The following is a 25,462-nucleotide window of genomic DNA, read 5'->3' on the forward strand; positions in this document are numbered from 1 at the left end:
CTACAGGATAATATTGTAATAAACAAAACGATTATTTTATGCTTGCTAATATAGGCCTATACATGTATTTTTAAGTTTTGTGATTAAAACATTATGTCTATTTAAGCCCCTGTCCCGCTATTTTAGTCGCCATTTGTACTGCTATTCAAATATCTATAATATTATTCAAGAAAATACATTTTAACATTTCAATATATAAAAATCCAGTTTTTGTCGTATCCTGTAAAACGGAATAAACATAAGCTACGAGAAGTCAAGTTGAAGGCGCGTGAATGCGATGTGATAAAAGAGCCTGAAGATGAGGAACGAAGTTAGTATCGAGCACACCTGCACGCTGAGCGCAGGCGTAGTTACCGTCGTACCGCGAAAATTGCGCGCGATTCGCGCATTCGAAACTGCAGCGCCCCTACTTCTGACCGTTACCTTAGAATTGGACATTCGCTGTCCACTCGGATAGTGACTGTGTTCTAACTGGACAAGCTGCTGGAAACAATCGCGACGTTCCGCAAAAACAATCTCTACCAGGTGAGAACATAATGACGATACAAGTAATTATGAAATCAGTTTGCGTTGTCTGAATCATGTGATATAGTATGACGGGTTGTATCATACTCATATTTAACAGTATTGTAAACACGAGACGAAAATTCATGAATTAGGTAAAAAAATAAATTCCTTGTCCATTTTAAATTTATGTAATTTCCAAAAATCATTTATCACATTCTATTTTTTTTTTTTTCATAATTTTGTATTTTCAATATAACCACTAAACTAAAATGATAGATAAGTATAATCTTATTAATTGTAAGTAAGTTATTCATATGATTATTATTCTTTATCTTACAAGTACATAAATAATGAGTTAACCAAAACATTTTATTAATTGTAACGTGCTCTATAACTCTATAGCTGTATAACATCATCGTATTTCTAAACTTTATTTTAAAAATATATAATCAAGTATGTAAAATAAATTGAAATCAAAGGTCAAATCTATAAAACCATTTTGGTAAAAAAATGACGATACCTCTAAATATTGCTTAATTTTTCAATAATCCATTAATTTTTTTTATTTAAAATTTCGGATAATATCCTGAAAGGGATAAGCAAATTAGGTTACCTCGGGGTAAAACAGAGTATTGTTTAAGGTTATAATGAAAAATGTTCATTAAACGCAATAGTCTAAGAAAGGAGCTCGGTTTTGAAGCCAAGGATCCACCAAGGCGTTTTGCAGACGTTAGTATTCCCCACGCGTGTGTCGGCGCAAAGCAGTGGACGTGTGACGTAAGGTCACGTCGACTGGCCACTGACATGACATGAGATTAACTCCCTTCTATCGCCTACGATGATATTGAAAATAAAAAAATTGGTTTCACAATTTTTAATTTATTTAAACTAAAAATGATTATCAAAATATGAATATCTAATTACTTTTTGTTAATGTTATGCTTATTCGGAGACTAAACTTCTTTAAATAAAAAATGAACAATTGTTACGACTTGACCACGAGTAGACTCCAACACTACGCTTTTTTGTTATTTTGGGTTTGTATTAATAAAAAATATATGCAGATATAAAATAATCTTAATCAGAATAAAGATTATTTTGTGATTTTTAAAAACGAAAGCCTGAGTCTTTGTACGTTTCTCATTCACTAACAATGTATCGTAAATACTCTCTGTTAAGACTTCGGCTTAAGTAACAATAAAGTATCTGAAATTTAATATATAAACTAACCAAATATTTATTTGAATAATAAAGTGGTAGTAGTTATTAGTCCTGCTATATGTATGTATTCGTTACAAATTACGTAAAACTGAAAATGAATTATTTTATCTGAAAATGATATTTTAGTGATTTTAAAAAGTGAAAGAATATATACATTTCTTAATTAACACTATTAACCTTGACCTTGGCCTCTTGTACTGGTTATAAAGGTATTCGTAACTACTTATAATATCTACATAAATCGATTAAATTAATATATTAATACCAATTCGTTTAGTATTTTCATGTTATGAAAATTTATAGTGTAAACGAAGAATTATTGCTTAAACTATTGTTAGCTAAAGTTAAAAAAAATAACTCATTTTTTTTATGTGGTTTATTAATTAACATCAGTTTTGCCTTAATAGAACAAGGTCAATTTGCACTATTCATCGTCATTTCCATGCAATGTCGGAAAATGTTTTAGCAAAAAATCTAGAGAGGTGAAGACTGATCATGGAGACGAGAAAACTAAACAAGGAAAGCTAACATCGGAAATCCACGAAGGTCAATAAACGAGTATAGCATTTCAAATTGCGGATTTAACTTTTAAAGGCTAATTCATATTCCAAGTATGATACAAATTTTATTCATTTGTATTGGCTGGACCACGATATTTTTGGTTTATTGGAACAGGTTTTCTCAATGCCACACATATATGTAATTTACTGTTTAAGTAGATATATTTTTTAAGATTATTAATTTTTGACCATGAAATCGTAGAAACCATTTAAAATTCTTAAGAGTTAAAGTGGTTTAAATCAAAATATTAGTCAGCGACCAATATAGTTTTTTTGTTCTGTGGCATGTAATAGAAAACATTGTTTTTCAAAATTTGTATTGAGAAAGTTTTAAAACGCTAAAGATATGTTTGAATACTTGGAACAATTTACATATTCTATAAACATGTATTGTGTATTCTTGAGTAAAAACATTACCAGTTAAAACATTAATAACGTCATTAGAACGTGATATTATACGATACGTATGTTTTATTGCAAAAACACAATTCTGACATGGAAATTATAAAGATAAACTACCTTGAAGTTGTTAATCCTTGAATGACCATTATTCAATAGGAAGTGTTGTTTGCTTCTGCCTAAGATATTTTTAGCGTTTGAGACGAAGTATCATTATCAATGTTCATGTAAGTAGACATCAGATATTTTGATTTGAAACATGACAAATTAGGAGATAGAGTAGGGGGACATTAAAAGAAGATTGCTATTCGATGGTGTTCGGTGTCAGGGAGCACGTCCGTTTCGGCCTCGTACGTTAGACCGACGACGCCTGTAAATGTTTACATTTGTGCCGGCGACGGCCAGAGTTGTCTACCTGCGGCGCAACGACCAGTGATTAGTTGCAAAATGATCGCAGCCGAATTGAGTTCAGGGTCGAGCGTGTTGCCTCCGGGTGTTGCGCAAGCGGCGTGCAGCAACTCACTCAACAATAAAAACAAAACGGTTCGTCTCGGCGCATTGCTTCCCATGTGCTCGCTGCCTTATGATAATATGTTCATATATCAATTTGAGTAAATAGATGATGATCATTGTGTATTGACAGAAGTAGCAAGCGCGCTAAGTATATTGTCAATATAAAATATTATTAATGCACCTTTCCAACCATAAGATGATAATGTGACAGGCGATGACGCATGCAGAATTATTAAATATAAGGTATTTTCAAACACTTTTATCAACATCTATTATAAGCTAAGTCAGTTTATCCGACATTTTTTTTAAACTCTTCCTTTCTTAACAACACTACATTCTGGTATACATATATGATTTTTATGCATTTCTACAGAAAAATACAGACGTAAAATAATTTATATAAACATCCCGTTTTATATGAAAATAAAATATTTGATACGTCAAAAAATCGTCAATTTTCCTCAAACACCTTTGTCAGCATCAATTTGTAAAATACGATTACAAACCGTTTGCAATATCCTGAGAACTCACGAAGTAATTATTTGAGTGTAGAAATATTGTGACTTGCGCCGCCATTAGAACATCTTACTTGTAAATTATTCTTATAACTTTAATAATAAAAACCGGTTTTAATAGATTAAACACAGGTACGTTATTTATTTAAGGGATGAACTTACATGAGCCAAAATCTATTTGTTAAGTATATTAATATATATATACTGTCTGCGAACAATCCCCTGTGTACTATTTGGTCATGCTCCACTTCAAAGTAAATGTTAGGTAAGAGATTGCTTTACTCTAGTGTAAGCTTTTACATAAATACATGATGTGCCCATACGAATTGACCAGCGTTAAATTCAAATTATACATAGATATCTATTTCATAATTTGCTTACTGTTTGACATTTAGGTACGGTTACTTCTCCACACTTTTGAGTCTTTCTGGAAGGTATATGTGTATAGTAAGTAAAAATATATTTAGTAACCTATCTATCTAACGCAAAAATTATTATTCAAATCCCACTGATAGTTCCTGTGGTAAACTCGTTTAAGCATACAAATTACAAACAGTACAACTTTATACTGTAACTATAAATAATAGATGAAAGTGTGTTCTTTAAAAATATATTTAAGATAGTAGATATCCTTTTATCAGTTTTCTACTCGAAGCAAACAACTATGACAACGTTTGAGAAACGTCAACTAAACGACGACGACAACAACAAACGCCTCTTTAATAATAACCTCATTGACATGCTTTTTGATAGCCCGCCTGCGTAAGTGACACCCACTCATATTCTACCGCCAACCAGCAATACTTAGTATTCTTGTTTCTGGTTTGAAGGGTGATTGAGCCAGTATAACTAAAAGGACAGGGACATAACACCTTAGTTTCTAAGGTTGATGGCGCTTTGGCGATGTAAGGAATGGTCAAAATTTCTTACTACGCCAATGTCAGTGGCAGTGGCGATTAGTTTGATTAGGTTACCTCGTAAAAAAAAATTTTAGCAATTGCTTGTGGTTATCCTATTTATTTGGGATTGATGATTCATAATTTGTATTCCTTCTAATTATAATATTGAGGCTATTGCGATCTTGGACATGTCACTCAGTGCCTCACTCAATTATTTCAATGTTTCTTAAATTTTATTTAATAGTATAATTATATTTTATTTTTAGTAAATTATATTAAATTGTATTTAATATAAATTAATCCAACTACTTACATGAAATAACCAAACAACCTAACAATAACAATGTTGTAGTATTAAAATAGGCTATTAAAATAAAATATTATCAAAGTTTTGTTTTATACTTTTTATGACAATTTTTACTCGTGAAAACAAAAAGCCTTGAACTTATGCGCGTATATATTTCAAAGTCTTGTCGTAAGTACTTAGTAGGTATATCAAGAATGTCTTAATCTTTAGCTTTATTTTCCAATACTTAAGATTTATAGACAGTTTAAACAATGATGCTCTCAACATCATCTTCATTACCATTGTTACTATGATTGCAATATTACGAAACTTTGACCTTAAACATTCAATGCCTCTTACTGTTCGTAACGTTTTGTAGTGTTTAAACAAAATAGTGAAATCATCAACTGAATCACTTTATATGGGTCACGAGAATTATCTATTTTAAAATAAAGTATAATTTTCTTTCTTTATTTCATAATTCTGTAGTGTTGGTTAGTAAATCCATCTTGTTAATAACAACTACGTCCTAGCTTACGAACTATCTCCATTGTAATTGAAAATATCTTCAGAATCGGTTTAGCGCTTTAGTCGTGAAAACTTAAACAAGCTGAGTAACTTACATTTATTTATTATTATTATTTTGTATAACTGAATAATGTCCTCGATAATTCATTTCAAAAATATTTAAATTACTGACGCCCTAGTTTTATAAAATGTAGCCGAAAAGAACCTTGTTTGTAGCATACATACGTCACACCAATGCAGTGATTTAATTATAAAATTGATAATGATTACCAACATTAATTGTTATCGGTATTTAAGTATTATATCCGAAACTGACTTTCTGGTTCTATAATATATTCAGAAAGAAAATAAAAATCGCAATATTATATATGGTAATTTATTTAAGCAATTTGTAAACAGAATAAATAAACTACGAGTTCATAATAATATGCTCATACTATACGACACTACGCGACCATACGATAGAGCTGCTCCCGCGTTAACCTTAGAAATGTCACATCGAATATTAAAGAATGATTTTCTATTTTTAAGTTTACCTTATGTAGCAAAGATCCAAATTTACGAAGACTTGTAATATAATCTCGTTTCTTAATTCAATTATGCATAATTATGGATAATTTTAGGGATCAAATTATAAAAAATACGTATATTTTATTAAGATGATACGTATATGTTATTAAAAGATATTAACATGAAGTAAATAGTTTTTCATCAGACAGATAAGTACTTTCACAGTCTCGCGCCGCTCCTCGTGCGCGCTCGTCGCTGTAATATATTGAAAGTTATTTTCAATTACAAAGTGGCGTTTTCGTCGACAAATAGCGTGCAGGCATGCGCTATTCCATTGTCAATGTCGACGGCGTTGTGTTACTATTACTAATAATACGTGTGAAGTCCGGTAATAAAATGATAACTCAATTTATTATGTAAACTTTTACACATAGGATAATTTGGTTTTTTAATCGTATAAAAATGTTCTGCATTGATAAGAAGAATTAGTACTATATATTTTATATTCAAATAAATATATCGTTTTTAAAACCATGTAAAACATGTTATAAATTCGACGCAGTAAGTACTTTAGTGCGTTTATTCCTCATTTTGATTAGGGCAGGACATGACATGAATATAATTTAAAATATATTACTTGAGTCAGAGCAGGCAAATTTAACTTTCAAATAAATTGTGAATACGTCTGACGTAAATAATTGAGGATATAATAATATGTATATTAAGAGATTATAAATATTTTTTCTCCTATAAACTTATACTTATATTGTTACATTTAACATGTGAGCTATATTTAAAATTTCCGATAGCGTCAGGATAATAACCTCTTTGGACTTAGTCTTTCCTTGTTCACCAGAAATAAAAGAGTCAGATCAGCTGTCTGTTATGAGATAGTAACACGTTAGTTTTAATATATGCTGCATAGTCCGAGATACGCACAAGGGACAACAATGGAATGTCAATATCGTTCGGGCTTCCCCACACCTTTTTGAATTATAAAGTTTGTGACTCATATAATCATATATATTACCATAACATGGAAGTATGTATTTACTCATTTATATTCCTATCGTTCATTTATATATATATAAAAGATATACTAAGTATAATGAATATTTACATTGACTTTTAATAAAAAAATATCGTATGTAAATTAAATATTTAAACTGTTGCTTGGGCTTAGGAATAGCTCGGTGGCTACCATCAATCATTAATTGTTCTCCCGCCAAAAATAAGAGAGCGTTACAAGCACAAATGATATAAAATCTTAAATATCACGATTTGGATGCGCATTGACGTTGTATCGGTCTTATTACCACCAATTCAGTTGATCGTATGCATTTCTAGAATATTAGAAAAAAAATTACTATATCTATGTCATGGACGCAACATATAAATTGTAACTGTATATTATATACAATTAAATAGTCTATATAATTCACTTAAACAGAACCTTGTTACTTCATTTCATTGAAACTTTTAAAAGTAATTACACATTATAAAAAATATATTAAATATACTTAAGTAATAAAGTATAATTAAGGTAATAAAACAAGAAAAAAGTATTTTACATACTTTTTTAGGTTCCTACCTATCCACATATTTAATACTTACTATATACCATATTTTAATAAATGTTACATTCTGAACAATTTAAGATTAATTCCTTTGTAAAATTTTACGACTTAGGAAGAACTGCTCTTTTGCAATTAGTCGTGAATTCTGCACCAATATGTCAAACAGAATTAGTATCTCTTGTTTACAAAAAAGCGAGATATTCAACAATATTAAAACATATATTATACGAGAAAAACTTGAAGTAAGTTTACTATTTAAATTAATTTATTTTATTATATCCTTACATTACATTATTAATATGTAAAATGCAACATATCATCGTTACTTGCAAATGTGTTTACAGTACGAATATTTCAATATAATTAACTTTTATCCTACAATAAATTTATTATAAATAACTTCAAAATATACCCAATAATAAAAATAAAGTTAAGTAAAAATCTACCGTTTTTTCGCCCCTAAAACATATCATATTATTTTATTTATATCATTTTTATGAAGAATAATTACCATCATCCGTTGCAAAGGGCATTCACATTAACACCTCAACCCTGAAATTCTATTTTTAATTTTAACAACAGATCTAAAGATTGTTTGCTTTAGGCAAAATTCATCTGTGACCTGAAAAAATATATAAATGTTTTAATATGGCTATAATATATTTTTATTGAGGCATTGACGATATTCACAAGAAATTTAACCAATGCTATTGTAATTTTTATCGCCTTATCTACTCTAATTTGTAAATAATTAAATACATAAATTCAATGTAAGTAACCTATGAATGCTGAATTTTCAATTAAATATTTAAGATATAATAAATGCAATAAACACAAAATCATTGAATTTATTTTTGTTAAAAAAGTTATTAATATTTAGACATTATATATAATAAAATAAATTTTAGGCTCATTGTTATTTAAAAACAAATGGCTGTCTATTTTGTTAAAATTTAATTTTATAGAAATCAATAATCGCTATAATCGCGTCACAATTATTGGCCACCAATAAAAAAAAGATTAGTTATCTTGCTATAATTGAACTTGCTTTGTTATCGACGAGTATTTCTATATCGAAAAATTTATAATATAATAATATAAATGGAATCCATTGTATATACATATGTTACATTTTCGTAATGAGAAACGCTTATACGTGCCCTCCTTCTTATGTTTAATTTTTACTTCCTTTCCACTTCCCAATTAATAAAATAAAATATCATATCAAGTACCTAGTACATAATTTTACAATTCTTCGTATCATAATATGTAAACTGAGCAATCATCCATAATGAAAGGGTGTCTTTGACAGATTAAAAGTTAATAGGCTCCTTATATTCTGACGACGCTCAATTGTTCTTACATTGAATTGTATCCATTATTTGTGTAATACCACTTGACAAAAGTTGAACAGTTACGTGATATAAAAATAATGACATTAAACAGTCCTAACTAGTAGTAATAGTCTGTACCTACAGCACAGCGACAATACATTATATAAGTACATAAACGATTTATTTAATATACCAATCGATTCTTGAATTATTAATTAAAATATTATATTTAAAGATTAGTTTAGCTCTATAATAGAAAATGCATAATAAAATTATTAAAAATTACAATTTTATGGCAAATTAAAAAAAAAATGTTTGTTTTTTCATACATTATATTTACAAATGCGGGTTTCCGATACAAATGTGGCAGATTTTCTTGATTCAGATATACTCACAATGTTTTCTCTCACCGTCGAGCAAGAGATTACTTCTCATACCTAATATAACACAAATTAAAATCGAAGTCAATAATATACATTCAATATAGAAGTATAACATTACTTATACAAACCGGGCGGGACTTTTTTTTCAGAAATTCTATTGACAATGCAATTTTTCATATTTCTATTTAAACGCCCAGGAGGCGATCGTTTCAATACCGTGTCCGTGTCATAAGTTTTATAATAAATCCTTTAACACACATCGGGTGTTTACGGATTTTTATAAATTTTGCAATTGATAATTTTTGAACATTTTGATTGTAATGATTATTATTATTACATCCCTGAAACTGAATATCGGCAACTAGCACTAATCTTAAAGGCCTACGCAAAATATATTTTACTCTCGTTTAGTTATGAGACGTAACCCGACACTACCTAAAAGAGATCAGGCGCAGGTTGAACAGCATTACATACATGACGTTGCACGGGATTGCATTAGGCCAACCTTTAAAAATAAGCTACTTGACCTCCTTAGAAAACAGTGAAAAAATACATTTAAAGTGACCAAATATTCTATAATAAAAATAATCATTGCTTCATAATTTAATTTGATTATATTTATTGTATAAACAAAATGATAATACAATTATCCTAATATAAGAAATTCGGTTATCTAAACACTGGTTTCATTGTCCCACTTATATATTTCGTTGACACACACGTCGGTGGAAGAGCAACAATGCATATCTGCTTAAAGCGTTCTAAATTTTAAAACACGTTTAATGTATAATTTTATAGTCTGGAAAATGTCTTCTTGCAGGTGCGAAGAGTTCTTAGTGCAACTAACCGCGAGTCGCGAGCTCGATTCCATATTACGTAATTAGACGTGCAGCCAATGACCCACTTAGTAGATTACTATACTAACGACAATAAAAATAAATTAATGTAACAAAAATATATATTTAGGAACGACCTATGTATAATCTTTGTTTCATAATATTATTGCATTCCCAAACCATGTTTTGTGCTTATACTAAGTTGAGTGTTGTAATAAACGCATTCTTGTTACGTCATAACCTACTTACAGAATAACTACAGCAATTGATGTCACTTTATCATCAATACAACACGATAACCGATTAGACATTTTTATAAATAAAAAAAAGAATAGCCAAAAATAAATGTTATTATAGAAACTCAATTAAAAGTTACCGATATTTTCTATTTTAATAGCTAGTCGCTTTTGTTTGTACATTTGCTCATTATCTTATCTTACCTATCTATCTAATCAGAACGGATGAGACAATATGTAACGTTATTTAGTATTATATGCTGACGAGCAAAACGTGAAGAAATGCTTTTCTACATCATAAAACCATTCACTATATTCTACCACAGCACGTAACATTATTGCATATGACGAAATATTGAAATCTCAAACATAATAAACATTCAAAGTAATGTTAAAATGGGTATATAGTTATTTATTTAATAACGAACACATTGGATACGCCTATGTTGAATTCAAGCTACAACAATACCATTGGTAATAGTGTAGTAAGGCCATGGGTACTTTCAAACTATATCCGACGATTTTTTGTATTTGTTTTTTTTTGTAATACCCTCATATTCATACTCAGTGGCGGACTAATAGGGGGGCAAAAGAGGCGGCTCGCCCTGTGCCTCCAGGGGGAGCACCAAATGCATTCGCGTTCCTCTGGTCAAATACTAAACAAGACTTTTACAGCCATCTAGACTTTTTACACATAAACATAAATAAATATGTATATTTAATAAATAAACATAACATAATAGCGGGGGCTCATTCTGCTTTGCCACCTCGGGCCTCTGACGAGTTCGCCACTGGTCACATTCATTTTAATAGTAAGTCACTTCTCAAACCGATATTCTGCAACTACGAGATCTTAGATGTTAATTTATAATATATATTACTGTATAGTATCTAGTACCTTTAATTAAGCTATTTCAAATAAAGAAAGTAACCAAGTTTATCTATACCTAATAATATATTACAGCTTATGAGTTTGTCGGTTTGAATGCGGTAATCTTAGAATCTACCAGGTGCGGAGCAGTAGCCACAATTGCCAACCAATGTGGCAAAATTCTTGAAATAAATATGTATAACAAAATCTTAACGCCAGTAAAGCTCAAATAATATGTTCGAATAATATGGCTTAGTTTATAAAATAAATACTAAAAGTAGCTTGATTCTTTATATTAAACTATTTTATTAGACGGAGTTTGTCGGAGTCACTATGTCGTGTGTGACTATGTGACTATGTCACTCCCGTTACTTCATGCTTTAATTATATAATTACTTATTATAAGTACGATTAATTATTTATAGAATGATTAAATAGCCTATATAGCATCCTGGCTCTCTCTGATAGAGGAGAGGCAAGTATGAGAGTCCAATATCATAGCATAATCTCGGTAAAAGGTATTGTCTCTTGATAGCTTGATTCTAAGTGGAAGACCTAACGATGTGGATATCGCACATGTAATCCAAACCTTTTAGTTTATTGCCATTTTCACGCAAGAAGACACCTACATTGTTTAATAAAAATATTATATAAAATAAGGTCAATATTATTTAAAAAAATTAAATATGTAATTATTACAAGATCACATCATTTGAGCAATTTAAATCGTATACGAAATCGTTATACGTTCTAGCTGCAACTCAGTTAATTTATGAATTTGTAGTCCATCAAATATTATAAAAATATATGAATAATATAAAACTATACATAAATATTACTTAATGCACGCGACTTTTTCTACGTAGCACATACGTATGTATGTGCTATGTATGTTTATTGCGGGGCATACATGCAAAATACTGACTTTTACAGTCTTAGTTATTTATTTTGGCTTCCTGTTGTCACATGGTATAAAATTGCTTAAAATAATCTCTGGACTACGACATATAAATTAAAAAGTCTACAAATTGTAGCTGTTAATCCAATAGTTTTGGGTATTACCCAAAACACTAATTATTATTGTTGTTATAAAGTGGATATATAATATAACACCTGTGTAAAAACAGGATTACTAATAAAGTATCACGTTAATTATTTTAACTGCTTATAAAATATGTTTAGTATTAATTTGCTTACTTATTTGGACTAGAATGCTTTATCAATTTTCTTACTAAATTGTTATTCGAAAACATAATTATCAATCACACGAAATACTCAGACGACACATGAAAAAATATAGTATAAAGATAAAGTGAAAAATAAACTGATCCCCGATATATTAGGTATTTAAAAACATAATTTAGTATACGTTAGTCTTATCATTTATCATGAATTCCCCAGACGGCATATCATAGGATGATATCTACTGTAAATACTGCCAATGCAATAATTATAAATTTAAATTAAATATCATTTTTCATTTTTTTTAATTTTATTCTAATCTATATTACATCTAATTCATTTTAGGTGCACGTCACCTTCGCTTTTAGATTTTTATGTTGTTTATCCATTTGACCGTCTGTCTATTCATAAATATAGGCCACGTGTTACATTCAATCTTATCGTCAAATTTAGCCGTTTTGGACTTCAAAACAATTCACATAAGGTGTAAATTACTAAATCACATCTAGCAAACTAATTTCGATATGAATTATTATAAAATTATAAAAACCACTTTCAGATTACAATACACATTGTTTTTATCTTATATAATATATTATTCCAATATAACAATAAGACGTTATGCTTGATACATATAGGTAAATATTATAACAATTTCATAATAACCGTATCGATTTAACCATTTGTTACTGTTACGTAATTAGTTGAATAAAAAATAAAATGATTTGAATGATCATCTATAATCTTTCATAGCGGATATAAGAAAGTCCAATCTTACTAGTTTTACCAACATGGAACAATTTTTTTAGTAGGTATGCATAATTCTTTGAAGGGCCATTAACAATGACTCTTACTATTGATAAATAATTAGAATAGATACAATATGTTTTTGCTCAATATTTTTGGTATTAGTAACGTTATTAGCTTATGCTAGTTTAACACAATTAAATTTATATATTTATTAATTATTTGACAAATGGTATGAGTTGGCATACACTTTACTAAAAATTTACTTTCATCCTTATAGCAACCAGCAAAGCAATATTTTAGCATAGATTTAAAATATACCTTGCATAAATTATAAAAATGTGTAATATATAAAATTTGGGGCAAATTCATAAAACCTTAACTTATAATTAGATTAGAAGTGAAAGAAATAAAACTTCCAAATTAATAACTATATCAAATTAATATGCTCTGTCAAGAACAACGCACGACCTTTGCCTGTTGTAACAGGTCGTTCATCCACTTCCTTGCAAAATTGTAATGAAGGACGGTGGCTGACCTCTCTAGACTATCAGAAATGACTTCACTTTCGAAACAATTATTTACTCTAAATATAAAATTCCAATAATTATATACCTAAACCGATGCCGATTTAAATAAAAATGTTTTTTAGATTACATTTATTACTATTATATTCCATAACAACATTTTTTTTTCAGATATTGCAACTAAAATTCAAGTGATCATTACAGACCTGACCATTACATTTTTAAGGTAATTATGGATGTTGGATACTAATATATATAAGAGTGATTTTATTAATGAAGTATTGATATGAAAAAGTAGGTAGTCCATGACAATCGTATAAAAAATAAGACACTGAATCAATAAAAAAAGCAATACAAAATATACTATCTATTTGAATTATGGATTACTTTGTTAAAAATAACAGAACATAATCATAATAATTCGGTGTTTTGTCAATGAGGTCAAGGTTTTATTCTTATATTTATATATCAATTTGTATAAGCTGTAGCAACGTCACATTGCGTTACGCCATCTATCGCAGAAACGTCAGAAACCAACCAGCATTTTGCAGAACAGTCAGTGACTAATAACGAGTAAAGACATGTAAAGGTAGTTAAAATTATAAAATTATGTTGCAATCTCCGTTATAGCATTAAATAATGACATTTTATGAGATAAACTAACATATTATGTTTCTCAAAATTGACCAGTACAAAAAGTGTAGTTTTATGAATATGAACTAATAGTGATATAGTTGTATGTTTCGCACATATTGTGTCAGTTCTTCCGAACACAGGTATCTTGATGTTATCTCATCCCCGCCTTAAACCAATTTTTTTTTCTTGATTACAATTTGCATTAAATATAAAAACTTTTTTCAGACAGCACAAAAAATGGCTCTAATTCTACAATATATTAATGATATGCACATTTTTATGGATAAATATGGAGGTGAGTTCTTGATATTATTATCACAACCTATTAGCTGATTTTCTATATATATATATTAGACCAAACACATTTAGGATTGAATGATATATTAACTTACACGGGTTTTGTACACACTCATTTTCCAAGTCTGTAGTAATTTAAATAATCTTAAACTTTGTGATAAATAAAACTCGATGTATTTTCGTAACCTCAACTTCACAATCGTATTTCATAAATAATTAATATTAATAACTTTGCAATATTATTATTAAGTGATATTTTTTATTGGTCATTTCCAAATCGCGTTTCCATTATATGTCATTAAAACATACATTATTTTTTTTATTATTTTTTAACTTATGGAAGAAAATACTTACTAATTATCTGTTGACTTAAATATTTTTTTTTCGATACAAATAGCTCAAAGATATAATATTAATATATATATTTTTTTTATTTTTAGATCCCCGGACAAATCCATGGTTCCTGATGAGTTCCCCATTCCCTACATTGTTAATATGTCTAAGTTATATTTATCTAGTCAAGGTAATGTGATATTCAAATTCTAATTCTGATTCCTATATTATTATTATTATTTGCAACACATACAAAATTAATTTAATTAATTAATTAGAGAAATTAGTAACTGACTTACTGAGTAAAGCTAATAGAAATGGCAAATGTAGTCTTTGCTAATATATTATTATCTAAAGTTATTCTCTTTTTTAGGTTCTCGGACCACGTTTTATGGAAAACAGAAAGCCCTATGAATTAAAAAATGTTTTAATAGTTTATAACTTTTCACAAGTTTTGTTCAGTGCATGGCTATTCTATGAGGTAAGTTTGCCAATACTACATTTTGTTAAGTTACCACATATTCTACTCTAATAATCCTATTGTTATATGTATGTAGTCATGCTTTATGTGTTATGTCAAGGTCATTGTTTTTTTGATTGAAGATTTGATACATAGTTAAAATACTTACAGACCCAGTGTTCTCACTGATGTTATTATATGATAATTTACTAAATAGAATGCTCTTTTTGTAAATGATTTATTTTAAGTATTTATATTTTTTAAATGTTAATTATTTAAACTTTATGTTGACCCTACTTTTATAATAATATTAATCATTAAAACAGTGGTAAGTAAAATATTTTTACATTTAATTTTTTTTTGTGAATTTAACTTAACCTTTTGAAATGAAATTATAATATTTATTTATTTTTCAGAATTATTTATATATTATGTATATTTATTTGACAATGTGTAACCCCATTTTTTTCAGAATATGAGTTAATTTTTTTTTGTAAAGAAGAACCACTAATAAGAAAATTTATTTCAAACTATTAATATTGGGTTTGCAATATTAATTGAACAATATATACAAAATTTTGCAGCCATTTATAAAATAAAAAACTAATATATCAATGGAGTTAGAGGACAAATTTGGTTAAATTAATGTTTGCATACATTTCTATTAAATAAATAGTCCAAAATAAAAAAAAAATTAGACCAATTTTATGGTACTACATAACTTGCTATCCTCTTTCCATGTTAGAAAGAGAAAGCACTATTTTAGTTGTGTTTAATTAGTCTATTCTAGAGACTGATCACGAAATAATTGTCACTAATGTCACTACAATTAAACAAAAAAACCATTTGTATGGCTAATTAATGTTTTGTAAATATAAGTGTACAAACTATTTAACCCTTACCTATAAGATTATTTAAATCTATATAAGCAAATTTTATGTTAACATAAATACATGTATCATAATTGATCAGAGAAACAGATATACTTCTTGCGAGTACCTCATAATGATTAATTATGAGATATTACAATTCTTTTATAGTGACCTCTCATTATTTTAAAAATTACTCACTGATTTACACACATTAATTGTTACATAATTCATTGTTTACTCAGGTCGAAAGTAAACAATGCATATTACATAATAATGAAACAATTTGAAGATTATAATATTAAAACTCACCTTTTTAAGAATTCAATTAGGAATAAGGAATAGCGCTCACAATCTCCGTGTGTTAAAATTATTTAGGTTTCTATATTTAGTAGAAACTTTTTTTTGTAATATATTTTTTGCTCCTTGCGGATTCTCTACGTTTAAATGTTACTACTTCTCTCTTAATAAATGAGCGATCTAACACGAAATATTACCAAATTGAATCCTCCAATCAAATACACTAGTTAATTCCTTAACTTCGTATATTAGTATAGATATAATTTTATTTTATTTAGTTTATTTTTAATCTTACGGTAAAAGAGTTTTAATAGAAATAAAATTGAATTAGACGTAAAACGTAGCTTAATTGTGGTTAACTTATTTAGTAGTAATAACGGCCACCTATATATATTAATTTGATGAAATGTACTCAGAGCTTGATGGGAGGCTGGCTGAATCATTACAGCTTACGATGCCAACCTGTGGACTACTCTGACAATCCTATTGCTACTAGAGTAAGTGAAGCAAGACCCAGAAATGTTCGGCTCGGATTACAATTACGACTAACCTCACTGTAAATAGACATTCATTCTTTTCAGGAACCCAATTCTGTATATAGTCCATGATACAGGTGTTTACGGTATATAAATTTAAAACGTGTATATTAAGTATATTATAAACTAACATTAAAGTACCGATGCATGATCACATGTGTTAATTAAAAATGAAGATGTAGGTAATACTCGTCATGAAGGTGCAACGAACTGAACGCCCTTGATAAACGTTATCAGTTACAAATTTGTGTGCCTAAAGTATATTGACAATCTATATATTTTTAATTTACGTATGTGATATGTACCCGTTCTTATAAATATATTACGTACGTTAAAAGTCGGCATAAGACTATCGGTATGTGGTGATTAACCGAGGGTCTGCGTGCGACGGCACGCAGTGCCATGCTATGCAATTATACGAATAACACAGGGCCAGGTGTCGGCATATTGTTTCAGATCGGGGCCGCTGGCTGGTTCACAGGCAGGTATAGCTTTCAGTGTCAGCCGGTCGACCACTCGAAAAATCCACAAACGATGAGGGTGAATTATCTATAGTTTTTAACCCAAGTTAGCCTTTTCGGTGTTTTTCATCCCTGTAGTACTATCACTTAGTACCCCTCATCCCGTATATTCACTTCACTTGTACACTTCACCAATATTCACCAATAACACAACACTTTCTAGAAATTTATACAATTCTAAATCTTTATTCGTATCCGTTTTTGCCATACGAGGCCCTCTTACAAACTGACTTAGATTGACTGTTGGCCCCTCGATCTACATATTTATCATAATTGGTACCAGTAATCATCATTATCATAATTAATTGACGATCAATATTAACAAATCAATGGGAAAGATAAACAATTGTTAAAATTAGTGGATTTAGTGCAAGCATTATTATGAAACATTTTTGAAAATAACTTACAAAAATATATTAAATATGAGTCGTTCCTTACTTATCCACTTGTTTTACTACCAAAAAAAAATTCATAACTAACTTGTGACATAATTTGTATAATCAGTTTTCTATATGAATATAAAAAAATATATGCTTAAAATTTTCAAAAAAAAATATTTTTCATTTTGTAATACATTTCATCTGGTCGTTAAAATGTTAATAAATACAAATTATCTCACAATCATTCTATTTGGCGTCATAATACATCGTCATAAGGCCAGTTGTAGATATTAACGCCACATATTGCGATACCTACCAATTCATTATTGTAAGATATTCATTCATATGCTAATTTCGATTTAATGTAACATGTAAGCACATAAATAAATCATTTAGTTCGATAATTAATAATTATATTAAATAATCATTTAAAACGAGCTAGTAGCCAGAAAAAGCTATATTCTATATATTGCTTAGCTTAGATTTGGCTTTATTTATAATATTCAAATAATGCTTTCTTGCAATTTTGATTATTTTTAAAGCATTACGCTAATATTATTTTATGTGTTTTAGATGGTTCATGCTTGTTGGTGGTACTACTTCTCAAAGTTCACTGAATTCTTTGATACGGTGAGTGTTTTTTTTAAACATAATTTTATAAAGAATGTACAAAAGAGCTTTTTTTTAATAATTAATTTTCTTGCTGTTAAAGGTGACAATTGTAATCATATATGATTAAAACATATACTGGTAGGTACACCAACTATAGTTAATATTTTCTTGTATAATAATGAATTTATTTGGCAACATAACTACAACAAAGCAATACAATATAAAAATAAAGCTAGACTAAATTAGAATAATTACTATTTTTTATTTATTAATTTTTTTCACTTTAGCTCAATAAATAATTTCAGTTCAAGCCAAAAAAGGTTAATGATTTTTTTGGGTTAAATATTAAAAAGCAAGTTTGTATAATAAATCTGAACTAGTTCTTTAAAACACTTTTGTCATAAAATCTTAGATCTTTGTCTTAAAAAGTCGCTGAATATGTATGTCGATTTTTAAAAACTTACCTTCCTCAATACTATTAATGAACCGTTATTATCTTTAACTTTTACCTTTGTAACTCGATAATAATGTGGATATAGTTTTTTGGATCATAAGTTCGATTTCGTGGTGCTTGTCAGAGAAAATAGATCGTCAGAAAATGATACGCAACATTAACTACAATATTTAAAGGACATGTATAAAAACAGTAAGCCACCGTAAAATGGCTTAACATTACTGGCTTAACGATTTAGTCAAGCACAGGTAGTTAATGTGTTTTTGAGTGCCACGGTGTAGCCAGCGCATGCCTTACGCCTGCTACAACATAATATTTACATCAAAATTACTTTCATTTCCATCCTATGAAAATGATGCGTGTCATTGTCACTTGTATGATTATTATGCCCGAAAAAAATAATCCAATATTTAAATGGACATCAAATTGCGATTTACGTCATATCGTGATAATCATATGGGTAAACATTATTTAACTGTACACACATTAGTTAGCTCCTTGGTTTTGGTGTTGTTTCGGTAACTAGAATAATTTTACTGATTTAGCAAAGAGTAAAGAAAATACCGATAAATTAAGTAGTCTTAGAATAAAAAAAAATAGTTCTACCGATCATGTCATATAAAGTTCAGTGGAAGCAAAAAGTATTAAATAGTAGGAATAATATGGGCAACTTATGATTCGTTGCAGATCTTCTTTGTCTTAAGAAAGAAATTCGATCACGTATCAACATTACACGTAATTCACCACGGAGTGATGCCAATGTCAGTGTGGTTCGGAGTGAAGTTCACTCCGGGCGGTCACTCCACGTTCTTCGGCCTCCTGAATACGTTTGTACACATCGTAATGTACTCGTACTACATGTTGGCAGCCATGGGACCTCAACTAAGGCCGTACCTGTGGTGGAAGAAATACCTCACAACATTGCAGATGGTAAGTACATTTAGGTCGCGTTTCGCCAACTATTACATTTCGCGCAATAATTGGCACATTTTTAGGATACTTTTCTCTGCCATTCAAAATGATCAGCCTAAATACGGTAATATTTTAAATTTCAAGTGTAATTTTGATATCGATGTCCTCCTACTACAACAGAGCAAAAAAAATGTTTACGTTACTATAAGTATCAATGGTCTATTAATAATGTTTCTGTAACAATTCCAAGGTGTAACCTCATTTTATATCCAATCATTTTCCTTAACAGAAGTCCTTGTTTCAACTATGAGATATTTATGAGTTGTTTCCTGGTTATTGAATGCCAACGTTTAATACGATACTATAAAAGGGTTTTGTTTGTTCATGTGTGATGTGTTCATAATTACTATATATTAACTATACAATTACACATCACACGACGACCACTGGAAGGATTTCAGTGATACTACCTAATTATTACTTAAAGTAGTACACTTATTTTAGTTTTAGTAGTTTATTGACTATATTCAATCACTTGCTCGAGGAGACAGAAGAAGAGTTCACATCAAAATATTTCGTAGCTGAGAATGCTTGCCTCCATTCAGAGGCGCTGAATATCCTGCTTCGGTGGGAAGATTTTAAGCGAACGATAAGGTCGCGGTCACAATAACACATAGACAATAAATAATATTGTGTCCCACAGGTGCAGTTCGTTGGTATAATGGTGCACGCTTTCCAACTGCTTTTCATCGACTGCGACTACCCGCGTGCCTTCGTCTGGTGGATCGGCATGCACGCTGTTATGTTCTTCTTCCTCTTCAAAGACTTCTACAACCAGTCATATTCCAAACCTAAGGTATGACAAACTACTCTATATTTTAATCTCGTAAATAGAAAGATTCTGTATAATTTTGTATGAGAGATACAATATACATTTGTAATTCCAATTTGCTCTAAACATCGAACAATATTGTTGAATTAAAGAATTCAATATCAAGTTTACATGGACCGACTGATTGAGTTATTTCAGGTACCGGTCTCATGTACAGACATAAATTTAATTCAGCGATTAACGACTATGTGTATGTGCGTCAGGTGCGCGCGAGGTCGCCGCAGCCGCAGACGACGGAGCTGGACGAGGACGTGCAGATGTACAAGAACGGCGCGCTGAAGAACGGCTTCAGCAACGGACACACGAACGGGCTGGTGCGCGCGCGGACCGTGCTGCCGGCGGGGAACTGACCGCTGGACATCGTCCCCCGACACTTTTGTAACTGACGTTTTGTAGCCTGTTTATATGAAATTTAAAAGACATAGTATTTAATATTCAATCGACTGAAGGAATGGGTACTATCCACTTTTTTAATTTAAATCGAAACTTTTTCGATTGTCCTCCTCGTCTGCGCCGAGCGCTTTGTTTGTAATGAATTTTGTGGGAAGACGGACAATTTAGACTATTAATACTGACTTACTTGAGATATGTATGATAAGTGGGTCTGACGTAACGTGGACCTCCCGGGCAAAGGTGTTGGAATGAGGTGCAGTGAACCGCATCTCTGATCCGTTTTAGTGTTAAATGTGATTTATCTAGTGTATATAAAGTTAAGCGGTATCGATGGTGTACATTTTATTTTATTGATACAAAGTTTAGCTAGAAGTCGTGATCGCATAGCGTTTTGTACTGGTATTAATTTTTAAATATTTTGCTTTTAGTTTAGCTCTGGAAAGCGATTTTGTCAAATTTACTGTTACTGTATAAAGATGATCTGCTTTAATTTTGACTTCCACAAAAACATCCTGCTGCAGAAACAAATTGTCAATTATTTGAAATAATTTTATGATATCTTATTCTTATTGATGCAATATTTCCAATGTTATAAATGTTATCAAATTAAATTTTATAAAATTTTATTATGTTTAAATAACAAAGAACTTGTGATGAACTAGTAACATCCTTTTTTATTGTAAATTGTATGTAAATATTAATAACAATAAGCAGATACCATTATAAATTGTATAAAACTAACTGAAACTAAAGTATAAAATATATATGAACATTTGTATACAACTTTATATAATCAACATCTCAATCGTACTCTGGTCAACCTTTGAAGAGAACTGAGACCATACAAAATGACATGCTGTTACTTTATTACACTAAGATGGTTGTGTTGGTTATTTATTTTGTTTAATTTTAATTTTATTTATATACCAAATACATGTGTGGAACTGTCCCAATGTCGCTGCAAACTTAACATTATATTAATTAATTATACAATTACCATGAGCGTACAAAATTATTTAGTCAAAATTATGTTAATTGTTAGTTAAGAAAAGTTAAAAAAAAGTTTTCAGGGATATTACGACAGGCTGGGGCTTTATGCATACTACTGTTTTGTGTTGTGAAAATATGCTTATTACTACGTAATATAATGCATTTTTTCACTACATGTAACAAAAAGGAAGGTTTAAACATAACAACGGGTTTTGTAGCAATAACCATTAATGTTCATATTTAGTCTTCCGTTTTTGTTTTGTACTTATCTGAAATTAGGTGCTTTGCATTCTCCATACAGCTGTGTTATAATTAGCAGGTACAAGCTAAGCTCGCCATTTTGTTGTAAATATAAACTTTGTTTCATTAGTGATATTGAAATCCGTTTATGTAATATTGCAATTTTTATACAAAATGCAAATAAATTATAAGATAAATTTTTGTACTACATTTTCTACTGCAACACCTGTTACAAGAAATGTTACAACAAAGAAATTACCTCTTAGACACAAAAAAATAGTTTTATTCATAACGATAATGAGACTAGACACATAAAAATAATTCAAGACTTACATACTAGAATCAATAGCATTCTTAATAATATGGACTATTAAGTACTTGTATGTGAAATTCGTATCAAAATCTCCTGTAAAATGGACAGATAAATTATGCTGATTTAGCACAGCGAAATCCTAAATTGCCAGCAGAACTGTCGTCAGTATTATGCGAACGTGCAGAGCATCGGTATCTATAGCAGTATGATCGATGGCATAAGTATGAACCACCTTTCTTTACCTTCTCGTTCGGCTAAAAGAAAAAAAAAAGTATTGAACTTAGCAGAAAGGTGAGCTAAAAAAAATTTTTTTTCGAAACCACAACAATTGTGATATTATTGAATTGGATTTATTTTATAAATTAACGTTCATAAGAGACTCACGTTCAGTTACGAAAATTACTTGTAAATGCAGACTGCTATTACTATTCAAAACTATAAAAAGAAGAACATTGCTTTTTTTTTATAAAACATCGCCAATGATTTTCTTTAAAAACGAAGTACTTGCAATTTTAAAAGTATTAATAAAAGTTAACAACTTTGATGGACATCTGATATTTAATTTTAGATGACTTACATTGTCATTGGACCAGAAATCTTCAGTCCATTCCCAAACATTGCCAGCTATATTGTAGAGACCAAAATCATTCTGTGGAAACAGGTGTACTGGATTTGTGCCAATGTATCCATCTTTTGCTGAGTTGTGATTTGGAAATGTCCCTTGCCATATGTTAGCCCTGAATATTAATTTCTGTGAGTTTACATAATAATATTTATATCTGAATATATAAAAAATAAATAAGAATTTCATTTATATTTGGTATATGAATCATCTTTATGTTTTTTATAAAGATGAGGACATGTAAGAATATATTAAGTTTTAAATATATGTTATGATCTAATTTTTACAATAAATTATAATAAACTTTAAAATGTATATAATGAAACTCATATTAATACTTTCCTATCTAAATATAGTTTAAAACCTTACATATGCTTTCTATTAGGAAAGAGTTTGTCCCCCCATGGGTAGGTATAGTTGTTATGTCCACCACGACAGGCTGCTTCCCATTCCATTTCAGTGGGCAATCTAGCACTTCTCCAAGCACAGTAGGCTTTTGCATCATTCCATGATACATGGATTACTGGGTGATCCATTATATCTTCGAAAATAATTTATATTTGTTTCAAATGTACTGATAAATGTAATACACAACCAACAGTTACAGATTACCCACAAAGCAATATTCAGATGTCAATCATTTTACATTAAAAATTTTCATCTTATTGAAAATTTAAATTATTACGTACTTAAATAATCGAAATTTTATGACAGAATTTATGAATTGGCATAAGGCAATTGTCATAAAAATACTAGGATGAAAAAGAGGTCATTCGACTTATGTTGATTAAGTTAGATTGTTTTCAATATGTTTGAAAACAATATAGAAAATAAACTAACCTGTTATATTGGAATTTAGACCGAAAGGATTTCTCCAGTTTGTTCCAGAAACTTTGTACCACCAAGGTGCTTGCATCACGCGGTAATCTTTTAATTTCTCCTTAAATGTACTATTGAGAAAAAGTGTGAACACAAAACTATCACCAAATTTTTCGGCTTCAGTCTTATAATTGGTTGAATCAGTAAAAACACTAAAATCCCTGTTCGAAACTTCAAACTTATCTATGTAAAAACTTTTTAATAATAGCAATCTTTTTGGACCTTCCCTATCACTATCTATAATAATATCATCGGTACCAAACTGATAAGTGTCTCCTGGAATAAAAACCATTTCTGCGACGGCATTTTCATTTCGATCCCTAATAAGACATTGGTTTGTTGATATAGTGTTATAAAAACTTTTTTTTTTATCATTACGGTCAGTTTTATCACGATTTACATTGCACCCACATTGTGTTTCTACGTTACTTATTATTTGAAACTGTAAGAAATTTAATAGGACAAACGCTATTAACATTTTAACTTTGAGTTTAGTTTATAAAAGTACAAAATCCGCCGAAACAAAAATGACATAACGTAGACAGCTGTGAGCTGACAGTTAATAAGGTGAACAAGTAAATTAAAATTATTTCTGTCAAATAGACAGTGATGTTGAAATATTTGATATGGCAATTTTAAAATTATAATTCATCGGCTCATGCCTTACCATGGCGTAACTCAATATTTAATTGGTAAAATATAATCAACAATTGCATGAAAATTTATAGAAATAATTGTATTTTATGTTACCAGTTTAGTTATTTAATTAATAATATACTACTGCTTCATTGTACATAAAACCAAACGCGCAAGTATCAAAACAATATTATTCTACTACTTTGGTGGGTCCTACATTTAATGCTTGTGATATAATATTAACTAATAATGACTTATAAGAAGTCTTTCACAACACCTAGGACATATTATGACCTTGAACTTTAAGTTTATCTTAAACTCGATGTCCGTGCCGGCATCATTCTCGTGAACTTTTTCCCTCCAACTTCCTCGCTTGAAATTGAGATTTGCAAAAATTCTTAGTAAGCGTCTTCACCGCGAAAGGAAACGCGAAAAGAAAATTATACTAAATTTAAAGTCAATCGGAACTAGAGTTTCGGAGATCTCGTGATGAATACTATTTCGCTTTATGTATCAATATATACGTATAAATGGTGAGTACTTTGAGATTTTAATT

At 29.6% G+C, this 25,462-nt stretch overlaps 2 protein-coding genes across 5 annotated transcripts; one reads left to right on the forward strand and one right to left on the reverse strand.

The window, feature by feature from the left end:
• The first annotated feature begins 293 nt into the window (after window positions 1-293).
• LOC113393508 (very long chain fatty acid elongase AAEL008004) lies at window positions 294-22,653 on the forward strand. 4 transcript variants are annotated; one of them, XM_026630427.2, is made up of 10 exons: window positions 294-525; window positions 13,803-13,857; window positions 14,493-14,562; window positions 15,005-15,087; window positions 15,271-15,378; window positions 16,943-17,023; window positions 18,537-18,593; window positions 19,717-19,959; window positions 20,645-20,797; window positions 21,037-22,653. In XM_026630427.2, exons 3-10 carry the CDS (start codon window positions 14,505-14,507, stop codon window positions 21,181-21,183), a joined length of 930 nt encoding a protein of 309 aa, XP_026486212.1. In that variant the 5' UTR covers window positions 294-525; window positions 13,803-13,857; window positions 14,493-14,504; the 3' UTR covers window positions 21,184-22,653. The 4 variants fall into 4 exon arrangements, with proteins under 4 accessions (XP_026486212.1, XP_026486209.1, XP_026486211.1 ...); XM_026630424.2 differs by lacking the exon at window positions 16,943-17,023 and adding an exon at window positions 17,519-17,602 and having other exon boundaries at window positions 296-525; XM_026630426.2 differs by lacking the exons at window positions 294-525; window positions 13,803-13,857; window positions 16,943-17,023 and adding exons at window positions 14,130-14,220; window positions 17,519-17,602.
• On the reverse strand, window positions 22,468-24,800 carry LOC113393507 (formylglycine-generating enzyme). Its single transcript, XM_026630423.2, has 4 exons — window positions 24,232-24,800; window positions 23,761-23,932; window positions 23,347-23,506; window positions 22,468-23,023 (listed from the first exon to the last, which is right to left on the reverse strand). Exons 1-4 carry the CDS (start codon window positions 24,746-24,748, stop codon window positions 22,883-22,885), a joined length of 990 nt encoding a protein of 329 aa, XP_026486208.1. The 5' UTR covers window positions 24,749-24,800; the 3' UTR covers window positions 22,468-22,882.
• Window positions 24,801-25,462: the final 662 nt, after the last annotated feature.

This window comes from Vanessa tameamea, chromosome 6 (genome assembly GCF_037043105.1).
Source record: "Vanessa tameamea isolate UH-Manoa-2023 chromosome 6, ilVanTame1 primary haplotype, whole genome shotgun sequence".
NCBI lineage: Eukaryota > Metazoa > Arthropoda > Insecta > Lepidoptera > Nymphalidae > Vanessa > Vanessa tameamea.